The sequence below is a fragment of the Pyricularia oryzae genome, chromosome 5, assembly GCF_000002495.2.
Source record: "Pyricularia oryzae 70-15 chromosome 5, whole genome shotgun sequence".
Taxonomy (NCBI): Eukaryota; Fungi; Ascomycota; class Sordariomycetes; order Magnaporthales; family Pyriculariaceae; genus Pyricularia; species Pyricularia oryzae.
In genome coordinates this window covers 4,366,316-4,380,116 of record NC_017852.1, presented here as the reverse complement: position 1 = coordinate 4,380,116, position 13,801 = coordinate 4,366,316, and the positions used below count along the sequence as shown (strand labels likewise).

Here is a 13,801-nt window from a genome sequence, read left to right as displayed (position 1 = left end):
TGCAGAGCGGCGCGACCGAGCATTCGAACGGGAAACCAAAAGGGTGCAAATACTTCGACGACCGTGGCGCCAAACAACCTTTTTAGAACCCAGACCAACGACCCCGGTCGTTTTGGGTGAGGACCAAAACGTTGTAAACATAGCTGCCCTTCAGCACAAGCTGGACACCGACCCCCGACAAAAGCGATGGAAATCGTGCCCAATACCCACGCAGCCCATTACGTTAGAAATTGGACCCGAAAAACCCGCCATCAGCCTATCTGCCGTCGGCCGTTCGTACCAATGGAAAACCAACAAGGGAGAACCAATCCCGTTCCCGGAAGATGAAGACCCCGACCATGTCGAACTGGTCCGAAGCAAACTGCCATCCCGACTCGCTCACCTGGAGGGATTCTTTTCGAAAGCAGCTTCCACTAACCTGCCTCCACATCGCCCAGGGCACGATGTAATTTTGGAGCTAGACAAGCCGAAAACAGGATCGCCTCCGACGTACAGGACACCTGTGGAATTCCTGCCGCTCGAAAAGGAAACAGTCGACGAGCTGCTGCGCATTGGGTTTATCGAACCCTGTATGCAGGCCGACCCAGCGCCTGTCCTGTTTGTACCTAAACCACACTCCAAAGAACGCCGTTTTTGCACCGACTACCGATGGATCAACCAATTTTTGAAAGATCGATTCGTACCAGCCCCGGATGTCAACGGAACTATTTTTAATTGTCGCAATGCAAAGAGGTTTACAAAAATCGACATTATTCGAGCTTTCAACCGGTTACGTATGGCGGTTGGCTCAGAGTACCTCACTGCTTTTCGCACCCGACAAGGCACCTTTCAATGGAAGGTGCTTCCCTTTGGGCTAAAGGTCGGCCCAGCTTGGTGGCAGTCATTTATCAACGCTCAGCTAAATGAACTTTTGGACTTGTTCGCCAGCGCATACGCCGACGATGTTTTGGTTTATTCCGACGGAAACGAAGAAGAACATTGGGACCAAGTAGAAGAGGTTATTTACCGATTAAGCCGAGTCGACCTCCAGGGAGATATTAAAAAGTCTCGATTCAACGTTACCACGGTCGATTATCTTGGCATCGTTATGGACGCAGGTCTGGGCATCCGTATCGATCCAGACAAACTGCAGGCAATTAGCGATTGGAAGTTCGAAGACCTCACGTCCAAAACAGCCGTGCGTTCCTTTTTGGGATTGTGCAATTACATTCGAATGTTTTGCCACCATGCCAGCAGCGTCGCTGAGCCGTTGAACCGACTGTTGAAGAAAGACGCCAAATTTGCTATGGGGCCAGAACAGAGGCGAGCATTTGAGGAAATGAAACGTTTAGCCTGCGATGCACCGGTTATGGCATTTTTCACCCCAGGCCGACCGACCAAAGTAGAAACCGACGCCTCACGCAACGCGACCGGCGGAGCAATCTGGCAACAGCAACCGGGTGGAGAATGGAAACCTGTGGGATATTTCTCAAAAACGATGACCCCAGCAGAACGCGCATACCCGATCCAAGACCGAGAGCTGCTGGCAGTGGTTCAAACGCTGGAACATTACGAACCAGAATTATTGGGGACAAGCTTCTTCGTGGTTACAGACCACCAAGCTTTAGTTTACTATTCCACAAAACGACTCCTTTCGACTCGACAGGTGCGTTGGGCAGATTTCCTGGCCAACTTCAACATTACGTTTCAGTACCGCCGCGGCAAAGACAATATAGCCGCCGATGCCCTGTCCCGCAAGACGGCAGACCTTCCAACAGTTAAAGCTCGGGAAAAAGAAGAACGAACAATGACTTTAATCCCACCTGAGAAGATCACACCTACGGTGGCCGCCGTCAGCACTGCCGACCCAAACGCCCACGTGGTGAGCGGCGCAGATTTGGTAGACCTAATACGACAAGAGAACGAAAAGCAAAAGCTAGGCCAACACCAAGGAAAGCTAGTCGTCCCGGAAACGACTTTAGACGGACAGATTTTTTTGAGGACCGCTCTGATCCGTGAAGCTCACGAGCCCAAAATATTCGCCCACGCAGGACAGAACAAGACGATACAAATGATCAAAAGACGGTATTTTTGGGAGGGCATGAGTCAAACCATTCGGAAATACATCAAAAACTGTCACGACTGCGAGCGAAATAAAGGTAGACACGACAAGACCCCGGGCCTATTGCATCCGCTACCGATACCGAATTACGTTTGGGAACATGTAGCAGTTGACGGAAAGGACATGCCCAAAGACAAGTTCGGATACGACTACGTGTGGGTGTTCGTTTGCAAGTTCAGTCGCCTGATAGCCACCATCCCAGGACAGAAGACCGACACAGCAGAAATCCTGGCCTCCCGATATTACCGATACCTATACCGTTTCCTAGGACTACCTTTCGTTTGGATTAGCGACAACGCCGGGCCGTTCATCTCCGAATTCATGGCGACGATAAATGAACTCACGGGTACTAAACACCGACACGGCAGCGCCCTGCACCCTCAAACACAAGGTGCCGTAGAGATAACCAACCAGGAACTGGACCAAAAGCTACGGTTTTATATCGACAAATACCAGACCAGTTGGAGCGTACATTTGCCTGCTTTGGATTTTGCCCACAACGCCGCGTGGCATTCCAGCCTTGGTATGTGCCCGTTAAAGGTAGTGCTCGGGACCGAACCCCGAAACCCGCTGTCCACCGACCTGCCAACCACGACCGTTGATTCAGACCAGAAACGAAAAGCGCTGCAGATCGTCCGCCAGACTAAAGAAGTCCAAGAGTTGGCTCGCCAAAACGCGCTAAAAACGCAGGCGAGGCAGGAAGAACAAGCCAACAAAAAGCGGCGACCAGTAGATTTTGGCGTTAACGACTATGTTTTCGTCAAGAAAAAAGGGTTTCCGACGACCGCACCGACGACCAGACTGGATTCACAGTGGACCGGACCATGGCAGATTCTAGAAGAACGAGGATATAGCTATGTTCTGGACGTACCTGAATCGTTTAAAGGAAAAAACTTGTTCCACGCAGACCGCCTCCGCAAAGCCGCAATGGACCCATTACCACAACAGAAAAGAGAGCCGCCTCCGCCAGAAGAGATCAACGGAGAACCAGAGTTTGTGGTCGATAAAGTTTTAGCGTCCCGATTATTTGGCCGGAGTAAGACATTGCAATACCAGGTCGCATGGCAAGGATGTGATCCAGACGACACGTGGTACCCGGCTGAAAACTTCAAGAATTCAGCGACAGCCCTTGACGACTTCCACAAGAAGTACAAAGATGCCGCAGGACCGCCGAAGCGATTGGCAATCTGGATAAAAGCCGCTGCCGAGGATAAGTTGGACGAACCGAATCAGGAGGATAACGTGGCGGAGCATGGAGAGTTGAACGGTAAAAGGAAAAAGCGACGACATGGTTAACTTGACAAGAGCCTCGCATGATCTCCTGCGTCGACATACGAGGTTTGGAAGGGGGTAGTGTGACATTTGGACCATGAGATGACCAGACCCTAACCCTGACCCCTGGCCAACGACCCACCAGGGTGATACCTTCATCTACGTCGCGTCAAGCTCAGAACTTTGTTTGTTTCCTTTCTTCTCCTCAGAGTAGAATCTTCGTCGATAGGCGCCAATAGACTAGCTTCCGTGCTATGCTTACCCTGGCCGTGACACGGAATATCGCCACGTTTTTTTTGCGTTTTTCCTTTTTTATTTTGTAAATATACTTTTTTATTTTTATTATAAATCGCGCGGTATAATACGTTGCGTTATTTCGCCGCAAAATCTTTTTCGTTATATTAAATATTTTCGTATTAATTGGTTTGGTTGCGATATATTAGGGGTATTTAATATTTAATTGCGCAATATCGGTCGATAATATTCGAAAATGGATACGGAAATTGAAATTTTGGAGGAGAATATTTTGGCGGAATAATAAAAAATTTAAAAAAAACAATTGAAATTATTTTATTTGCGGAAATAAAAAAAATTGTAATTTAAAAAAATAATGCGAATTATATTTCGCGGAATTAATAATTTGGAGGAATTGGATCGGGTGTGTTAATTATATGCATTATTTTGCATGTAATAAGCCCACTTTTATTTGTATATAGCCAATTTTATTTAGTGCCGAAGTGGAGTGGGGAATGGTGGAATTCCGTTACTTTGTTAATGCAGGAATGCAATTTAAAGGTCAGCGAGTGGGGTTAGCTACCCTGTACCGGGTTTAATACCCACCCTGCACCTGCGAGTCAGCTACCCTGTACCGGGTTGAAAATTTCACCAAGTCAACGTTTAAATGCAAACCCAGAGATGGTTTGTATGCAAATGAGGGTGTTTTTTCAAAAACCCATACAAATTAGTTTTTCGGAAATTCATTCGCGGCACCGGAACCTTTTCTGGCGTGCGGACCCCCACTTCGATGTCGGAGAGTATGTAAGGGAAATAAAGCAAAATCTCCCCCAACCAATTATTTATCAGTACCAAAATTATAGTGCATTTCTACCTATTATTCAGCGCTTTTAGCACTGGTTATTTACCACGCCGCACCTAGGGTTTACCCCTATATCCCCTGTTAGCACCGTTATTATTAACATAAGCCAAAGCAGTTACGGCTTTGAACATCGAGGATAACGTGAGAGTCATTGTAAGGGTCTTGCCCTGGTAACGTACTTGGAGTTTTACGAGGGTTAAAACTATTCAAAGTGCGCGTAGCTTATCTCGATTCACGTGGCCGAGCCGGTGCGCCACCGGCTCCAGCCCTCAAGGGCTAGCCCCCTAACACGGGATAATTATAATTATTTTGCTTTGTTTTATCGCATGATATTTAATTTCCCTAGCAGATAATTGTAGTAATAAGTATACCCCGTATTTCTTTCTATTTTTGTTTGGTCTCAATAGTAATATCCTAATTTCAAAGCTCAGACTAGAACCCCCTTGCTTCGCAAGGTTGACCGAGCGCTCCATGCACCTTACGAGCCACATGGCTTTTCGACCAATTACATTGGCGGAACCAATCGCGCTCCTTCTAATCTGAGGACGTTTTGTCGATTTTCGCGGTTCACGGGCAAATCTGCACAATATACGCACTGTGCGCGCACCGTACAGGTAGAAAGCAATACAGTTAAATTATTATGCATTTTATATATTGGAATGAAAAATGGAATAATACATTAAATAAAAATTGTAAAAATGTATATTACACACTATTATATAGCCAAAGATCCGGGGTTTTTAATTATATTTTATTTTCTATTTCACCGCTTATATTGGCCGGGCTATTAACCGTTCTACCTATTTTATATATATATTTTTTTAAGTAACTGTTGGAATAAAAGGGATTGCGTTCAATTGATTAATTTAAGTGATAATTTACGTGCGGGTCCGCACGTGATTAATCCGATCCTCGATTACGGGTATAAAAGGAAAAAAACAATTAAAAACTCGAACGTAAACAAATAAATCGTTAAATAAGAATATATTACCTTTTACCCAATAATAACGTTTTATTAATCGATTGATTTACGAAAGGGCTATTAACAAATATTAAATTTTTATTTATTATACCTATCCGGTTTTTTAATACGCTATATTATATAATATTAGTACCAAATTTTATATATATATAGACTTTATTTATATATTATCCCCCTCGTGCAGAAATTATCAAATTTTTTCAAAAATAAAATAATAATAAAATAAAGTCGAAAATCAAATATTTTTAACAAAATTTGGGTCCCAATTAACTAAACTTTCCGATTTTTATCCTAATTCCGTCAATTTGCACATTAAAAACAAAAATTAAGTCGTTGTTAGAAATTTGGCCGATTGCTATATCCAACGTGCCAACCGTATATTTTTACGATTTTGATTTAATTAATTATAAAAGAGTGAAATTTGTGTTCAATTATTTAATATATGGTAGCATCCCCACGAACGGCGAAAAACGACAAAATGGCCTCAGACCTGAACCGAAGCAATCTGGGTTTGGACCCACAGGTACAATACACAGCCGCAATTGAGCCACAGGCTTAATTGCGGAGCTACGGGCTTCAGGGATAAGCCCTGAGACTAGCAAATTGGTTATATTTTTGCAAAAGTATGAATTGCAGGGCCGCAACAGGAACCTATTTTTATATTACCGCGGACCCAGTCCGTAACAATGGATCCGTTATATAAATCTAGATAAATTTAAATAGCGCGCCGTAATGTTTCACGTGCGGTTGTATGCGCGGAAAACCGGTGGTACCGGCGTTCCGCGCGGCCCGGCGTTAATAGACACTATTACTACTACTACTACTACTATTTTTATTATATCCGCACTTTCGTGTTATAGTCCAGAAAAGGTCGGGCGGAACACGTGGGGCCGCGGGCCCCCGTTTCCCCGTTAAAAAGCCCATGGACTATTACGGACGCCCATTTAGGGCCACGTGCCCGCGGGCTGGGCCGGGTTATATTCGTTTTCGGGTTTTGGCAGGCTTCATACTTGACAGGGACGAGGAATCGGTGCAGCTCGCGGTCGGCAGCCAAAGTAAACGAGGCAGTGGGCAACGTAGTGGGCAACGTAGTGGGCAAAGTGTACTGCTTGTGTTTGACGACAAGGAGGAGGTGGCCGACCCAGTCATCAACAGAATGACAGACGTGGACGAGATCATTGTCTGGCTGGTAGACGATGTCATTGAGCTCGATATCTAGTCACAACTTCAAGAAGCAGTCGGACAACCCATTCCATAATAATCACTGCTGTTGCAGACTCGAACTAAATCATGTTGCAAATTCCGGCCACCATCCTAAAAAAAAAAAAAAAAAATTCGACACGCAATTCCGTGTCCAGATTTCCCGTCGGTACCGACTCCCAGACTTGGAGGGCTTGCTTCCCCTGAAAAAGGAAGCAAAAGCCCTATCAATGGATGTCGATGACGAGGTGCTGCGGGGGTGGCCAGGGCGTTGTAACTGCTAAACGCGGTCTGGCAGCAGGTTACGCTATACGCGTGCAAGCCAGGCGCGTGGCTCTGCCCAGGCATCAGAATGAATTCGCCACGGCGTAAGAAGTCGACCGGGCAGCCAGGCAGCAGCTCAGCTCCCTTCCACCCACACGCTTTTACTGCAGCAGTGCCCAATCGCTGAGCCTGCTAGGTACTTACAGTGGGTATTGGATTGTAAATCGGAAGCCGTTTCCGGCAATTCCGTCACCGGATTCCACTTGGTACCACCCATCTTTGTTATCTTATCGCCCTCCGGGGGTGGAAGAAACCCCGCCCACCTAGAGGCCCGTGAACCCCCTGAACGCAAAATTCCAACGGCATGGGATGTTAAAAACCGTGCATCTACCCAGCGGAGAGACAGAAATCAGGAATGGGATAAATACACTTAGTTCACAGCTGGCCAGACTGCTCAAACGTGCCATGAACATTCAGTGACCCTCGACGACGATTGGCTGACAATATCATTATAACCTATCAACCCCTGTGTGCAACCCCGGATCTCGAGTTGGACGAATCATCGCGGCCGGCCAAGCCAAACATGGCAACAGAAAAGAGGCCCTTTAGGGTGATCATTGTCGGGGGTGGCATCGGCGGCCTTGTGCTGGCCAATATGCTGCAGGAGTTTGACATTGAATATGTGATACTGGAGGCGTGGACCGAGATCGCTCCGGCCGTCGGCGCCAGCATAGGAATGATTGCCAACGGGCTTCGCATCCTGGATCAGATTGGTTGCTATGAGCCTCTGAGAAAGCTTCTAAAGGAGTTGAACGATCACAGCTGCTTGCGCTACCATGATGGCCAGCCTTTTGCTACTACCATGGATCCCCAGTTGCACGAAATCAAACGGTGAGTCGTTGACATTGGCGTTTGCCCTTTTGCTCTCTTCCGTTTCGATAAGAGGCCTTGAGAGAGTGTTCTAATCAAACGGCTGGACTGATAAACTTCCACCGAAAAAGGCATGGGTATCCCAGTCTGTTCATGAACCGTCAGTGGCTTTTGCAGTTTCTGTACGATCATTTGAAAGAAAAGGACCGCGTGCTCTTGGGCAAAAAGGTTACCCGTATCGACCATATCCCCGGAGCCGCAAGGGTCTACACAGAAGACGGATCATCTTTTGAGGGTAGCATTGCCATTGGGGCAGACGGTGTCCACAGCGTCGTGCGCAAGGAGCTTAACCGTCTAGCCCAAAAAGAACGACCGCAAGCTTTCCCGGCCGACCAGGAGGAAGGCATCCCGGCTTTTTACAAGTGTTGTTTCGGGATCTCCCAAAACGTCGACGGCTGGCCGGATCGCCATGTCACTGCCACCTTCAACAAGAACATAACGTGTACCGGCCTTTCTGGTCCGGAGAACCTCGTTTACTGGTTTCTCTTTGCACGGTTTCCCGAAACCAAGCATGGCAAAGACATTCCAAAATTCACAGCCCAAGACTGCGACGCTTTCGCCCAAGAAATTGCAGAAGCCAATGTTACTGATACCATCAAGTTTCGCAGCTTATACGACAAGAGGATCTCGGCGACCTTGACGCCGCTGCATGAGATGGTTTACAAGACGTGGTTCTACAAACGTGTCTTTCTCCTCGGCGACTCTGCGCACAAACCGAACCCGCTGTCGGGCCAGGGAGCCAACGGGGCGATTGAGACCGCGGCTGAACTAATCAACGCGATTCTTGACGAACGCGATAGTCGCCCGGCGGGCCTGCAGGATCTGTCCGTCGACGACATTGAGGGCATGTTCCTGCGGGTGCAGACGGCACGTGCATCGCGCAGCCGCGCGGTCGTCAAGGATTCCTACGACCGCCTGAGCTTGTTGACGAGCCAAAATCCGACAGTGACAGCCGCGGTCAAAGCCATGATGAAATACGCCCCCAGCAGCTACAGGGACTTTGCCGCCAACTCGGATATTATCGCTGGCGCATCCCGCATCCAGAAACTCCCCGTGCCGCACAGACCTAGGGCTATTCCCTTCGAGGATGAACGTCCGGCCAAGCCCGTCCGCGCCACCACCGCCAAAGTTGTGCTAAACCTCTTTGCCATTACCAATCTCGCCCTTGCCCTCCTCTGCCAGGAATCGAGAACGGTCGCCCCGCTTTGGCAGCAGGTTGCGCCGGTTCTCTTCTTCACGGTCGAAGGTTACCGTTACGGCCATACGAATTCGCTACTCGGCATGCCTAGCATTACGGCACTTTGCTTACATACCCTGGGTGCCGGTCGGGTTTTTCCCGTGTACTCGGCGGTGTATGGACTTGCGGCATTCCGACAACCGCCTGGTCGCCACGTTGACCTTATGGCTGCAAAATCCATGTTTCGGACGGCCGTTCTAGGCTGCGCCCTGGTGCTGTTGGTTAAACTTGCTCTTGAAAGCCGGTCGGGCACGGCAATCTCATGGAGGGACCTGACGCAATTTGTGTCACTTTTTCCCATTCTCGTCTGGGGTTTAAACAACCTAATCAAAAAGACCAAGCCCAAAGCCCGGAACCCTTCCGAGCCAGAAGCCTTTGGGTTTTACAAGACCGCCGACATGCCCTTCCTCCGAGCGCTGTACGGCTGTGCCTTTGCTGTGCAGGCAGCCGTTCACCTTGCCAGTGGCGGATACTCCAACGCTGCTGGACCCTTGTCCGGATCTATTTCGGGCGTGGCAAGATCGCTGGTAGATGCCACGTCCACCAGCGGACCTGCATACCACAGCCTGCTGATGGCCAACCTGCATGCCATTTGGGACCTCAGGGCGCATGGTTACGTTACAACACCCAGGGCGCTCAGAGCCGCATTGGGTGCAGCTGCTGGGCAGGCCCTCGTCGGGCCCGGGGCGACGTGGGCTGGTCTTTGGTGCTGGCGCGACGAGGTCTATGCCAGCAGCGCCATCGAGTAAATGGGATGTTGGATGGGTCGAGATGCTTATGTGAAGAAATCCTTGCATTTCATATAATTGTAATTATTTTTTAGAGTTTGAGGTTCAAGCCTACTTTGTTTAATGCTAATATCCGTAGCATACTGCGTTCTATACTCAAGTTCTCGGCTATCAGTAGTTTTACAACTGTGTGTCTGCAGTTTCTTTGCAAATGCTAATCCTCTCAAAGTTTTGCGGAAACTGTTGCTTTTGGGATATACAGAATCTTAGTATGATTGACTCCATGTCATGGCTACAGTGGCTCAAAATCCTCCCTCGCTATCTCGCCAAGCCCAGATGCATTTCAGCTATCTACCTATTACTGTAGCTGGATAGGATCGACCACACTCAAGACCCCCGCATCCTTCGGGGTATGATTTTCCCCTGGCGTCACTTCCCCGCTTCCTCTTCAATCACGCGCATGTCGGACCATGCCGTGATACGACCACCGTGAGCTTTGGATGACCGAAGAAAGTTCAGCTACCTTCCTATTCGAGTCGGCGTCTTGGGAACTTTGGACTTTCGTGGGCGGAGACACAACCATTAGACCTGAAATAGACCATAGAGATGCTGGCCCTTTGAATAACCAAGATTTCAGCCCAAGAATTTCAACATCACCTGCCTAATCCTACTTTGTGGATTTGTGTCCTGCCTGCCGCAGGTTTAGAAAAGACTGAGCGGACGAGGGGTTTGGAATTTTCTGGGTTTCGAAAGCCATTACCAGCAAGAGTGGCATGATTCGTTGAAACAACTCGCCGATGTTGGGCGATCCACTGTCGCTTATGTGCATACATTGCGTCACAGCTTGGAGGTGCTGCCCTCGTGCGTTTGCTTCGATGAAAAGCTGTTGGTTCTGTATTCAAGATAAAACTAGCTTGGAGTCCTATGAAGTCACTCAAACCTACTTGTGTGTTTGCCCAATGGATTGATGAAATAGGATTGGATGTCGGTGGGGCTGCAAGTCGTCACCGAATCACAAAAATATTACCCTCTCTATTTGTTGACTGTGCCCAAGGTTCATCTCAAGCTCAGCTTTGGTTCGTCTGCTCATATGTGAGGCTAGTTATTAGCTTTGATGTTTTCTCGTGATGGAGCCTAATGGGAAGCACTTTCATGCTGCTGGGGAAGTGCTGAATAAACGACCAAGACGACAAGAGGCATTGTTGCCTAGTATTTTCCTAAAATAGACTTCAACACACTTCCGGCAACGATCGAGGATTCCTTAATCCTCGCACGAGCGTTTGGAATTCCATACATGCGGATCGACTATCAGTGCTGCAAAAGTGTTCAGCGTATATGAGTGGTCACTGGTCACCGTAGTGGCCGCGTCCGCCTCTCATGCCTAAAGCGGACTTCACTCCTTGAATGCACATCAGAGGGTCTAGCTACGCTCCGGCGGAGATGAACGTGGATCCGGCCGGCAGTGCCGCGAATTATCTTTAGAGAGATGAAAATCATGTATCGCGCATCCACATTTTGCAAACTGCATTTGTTGGTCTTGATTGTAGCAACAACCATTAGTTGTTGTATTATACATGCCACTTGCGTATCCGAGTAGCGCTTCTTATATTACATTACATTTGTCCTTCGACTTGTTGTTATTTATTTACTTGCTTCAAAGGGCAGCCCCGCCGAACTTCATCCTCTTCAAGTATTTCTTGACGCGCCCAATCTCCTTCTCAGCACTCCCGTCGCTACTCTGGCTCACCACCGAGTTGATAGACATACTATACCGCCCCTGCTTCACAAACTTGGGCCACGTGTTGGTCAGCACCAAATACTTGATGCTGACTTCGGCATCGTCAAAGACTTGGTCGCTAAACTCGTCCGGGATTTCCCCAAAGTACTGCGCCCGGACCCGCTCCACCCCTTCGCCGGTGGATTCCATCTCGAACGGGACAGCCAGGTCGTCGAACCTCTGCGAATCTCCCAACAAGATCTGCGCGGCGGGGCCGAAGACGGCCTCGAGCTGCTTCTGATCCGCCGAGCCAATGTTGACTTGGAATTCGGCATGGCGGGGTGACACGAACTCGGCGTAAATGTGCAGCGCGTCGTTGAAGCGCACGCGCCGCAGCTCGACGCCCTCCTCGCTGTGCGCTGGGGTCTTGTCCGTCGGCGCCTTGGGCTCGGCCGCGCCGGCCTTCCAGTCCGACACGGCGGACAAGAAGGCAATGTTCTCTCCGGAAAAGTCGCGCAGGGCGGAAAATTCCCGCAGCGGCTCGGGGTTGCGCTTGAGCATGTAGTCGAGCGCGGCCATGGTGAAGAGGCTTTCGGACTGGCCCGTGGCCTTTTCGATTTCGGACAGCAGGCGCCAGGTGGACGTGGTGGATTCCTGTCTGGTCGACTCGGAGGCGAAGGACTGCTTGCCGTCCTTGTCGCCGCCCCGTCGGGATTCCCAGTTGGCGATGGCGTCGAGGGTCTCCCGGCGCAGGGTTTTGTGGGTCAGGACCTGCCAGCAAGGCAGGATGATGGCGAAGAACTCGATAAAGGTGATGCTGACACAGATCCACTGCGGCGGGATAAAGTATTGGTTCACGGGCCCGAAGGCGGGCAGGTACAGCGCAGCGAGCCACAGAGGCGTGGCGGGCAGACCGGCGATGCAGCAGGCGATGGTCTGCACGCGCCACCCAAGAGTATCTTTGATGCCGCGCGACTTGAAGAGGATATAGGGGGCCACAAGCCAGGCCCAGAAGAACTGCCACAGGATGGACGGCCACCATTCCCAACCGCTATACAGCTGCATAAGGCGCTCCATGGGGTTGGTGGTGGTGACCTCGGTGCCGGGGATGCCGAAGGATGGGTGGTATTTGCGGGAGAGGAGGTACATTGTAACAAGGAGAAGGAACTGTGCTCTGTTAGTCCCTTGCCCATCGGGAAGAGTACGGAGGCAGAGCGTGAGAGAAGAAAACAAAACATACCTGCAGCGCCATCCCCACGCAGACGACGACCACAATCCTTCTCTCGTACTCCAGCCTCCAGAACTTGCCTAGCAGCGTCTTGTTTTTACTTGCGGACGGCTTCTGTCTCGCCGCTGGGGCCTTGCCGACAAAGCGCTTCTGGGCTTCTGCGACGTACAAAAACCGACTGTTGCTGGCGTGGAACAGCGCAATCCCCCAGGGCACGTACATGCCCATGACCCAGAACATGATCTCTGGCGGGACGTACTCGAAAATCAACAGACCGAACTGGCACAGGATCCAATACAAGTGCAGGAGGATGACGGCGGCAAAGGTGAGGCGTAGGCCACGGACGCGTACGAGAGGCATAGCGCGGTTGTAGTAGAGGAATGCCATGCCCAGGACGAGCAGCACGGTCCAGGTTACGCCCCATACCATGAAGAAGATGGAGACCGGACCCGTGTTGAGACGAGGGGCCGGGACGGCGGGTGTCGATGTTGCATTTGCCATGTTTGCTTGTGTTTGGCGTCGGTGATGGCGAGGATTTGTTGCACGGATGACGCCTGTGTTTAGTCGCGGACACAGACCGTATTATATCCTGAAGAGAAAACCCCTACTTGGTCCGTTGTATATGCGTGCCTGGCAGGGTGTTACCCGTGCCGCTGGTAGTCCACGGCAAATTCCGAACCACTACGCCAAGGCCATTGTAGATTCTGCTGCAGTTCGCTAGACGCGGACGCATTCTTCTCCGTGGAATAACACCCTAGGCGCATTAGATCATCCCAAATTAACTTTATGAGCTAGGCGTGATTTGGGAATGCGCGGATGGTAGTATGGAGCCGTCGAGTAAGGTTTAAAGGTACATAGCAAACTGAGGGACGTAAAAAATAGGGACAGCAAATTTGGGCGTGTTGCACCAAAAGTCACGGTCAACAATAACCCAGCTCAGCACTTTTGACCTCGCACAGCCTTGTCCAGACATCATATATAATTAATTCGAAGCCGGTAATATATAAAGCGTCGACAGATCTTTTTCAAGTCATAAGTCGTATATT

At 49.6% G+C, this 13,801-nt stretch overlaps 4 protein-coding genes across 4 annotated transcripts; 3 read left to right on the top strand and 1 right to left on the bottom strand.

Annotated features, from left to right (window-relative positions):
• Positions 1–4,066: 4,066 nt before the first annotated feature.
• Positions 4,067–4,529, top strand: MGG_17549 (uncharacterized protein; the record flags this gene model as incomplete). Its single annotated transcript, XM_003719070.1, has 3 exons — positions 4,067–4,181; positions 4,339–4,407; positions 4,471–4,529. Coding segments are annotated over 3 exons (243 nt in total), but the record flags the coding sequence as incomplete, so codon positions are not given.
• A 1,400-nt stretch (positions 4,530–5,929) lies between these two features.
• MGG_17548 (uncharacterized protein) lies at positions 5,930–6,670 on the top strand (the record flags this gene model as incomplete). Its single annotated transcript, XM_003719069.1, has 2 exons — positions 5,930–5,974; positions 6,317–6,670. The coding sequence occupies 2 exons, from the start codon at positions 5,930–5,932 to the stop codon at positions 6,668–6,670; spliced, it is 399 nt and encodes a 132-aa protein (XP_003719117.1).
• Positions 6,671–7,304: 634 nt separating this feature from the next.
• Positions 7,305–9,959, top strand: MGG_00031 (FAD binding domain-containing protein). The gene is made up of 2 exons (XM_003719068.1): positions 7,305–7,806; positions 7,917–9,959. The coding sequence occupies exons 1-2, from the start codon at positions 7,499–7,501 to the stop codon at positions 9,829–9,831; spliced, it is 2,223 nt and encodes a 740-aa protein (XP_003719116.1). The 5' UTR covers positions 7,305–7,498; the 3' UTR covers positions 9,832–9,959.
• Positions 9,960–11,464: 1,505 nt separating this feature from the next.
• MGG_11693 (uncharacterized protein) lies at positions 11,465–13,256 on the bottom strand (the record flags this gene model as incomplete). Its single annotated transcript, XM_003719067.1, has 2 exons — positions 11,465–12,694; positions 12,768–13,256. 2 exons carry the CDS (start codon positions 13,254–13,256, stop codon positions 11,465–11,467), a joined length of 1,719 nt encoding a protein of 572 aa, XP_003719115.1.
• Between the last annotated feature and the right edge of the window lie 545 nt (positions 13,257–13,801).

Coding starts and splice junctions, on each gene's coding strand:
- MGG_00031 (XM_003719068.1), top strand. CDS start 7,499: ATGGCAACAGAAAAGAGGCCCTTTAGGGTGATCATTGTCGGGGGTGGC. Junction 7,807..7,916: donor CAGTTGCACGAAATCAAACG/GTGAGTCGTTGA, acceptor CCACCGAAAAAG/GCATGGGTATCCCAGTCTGT.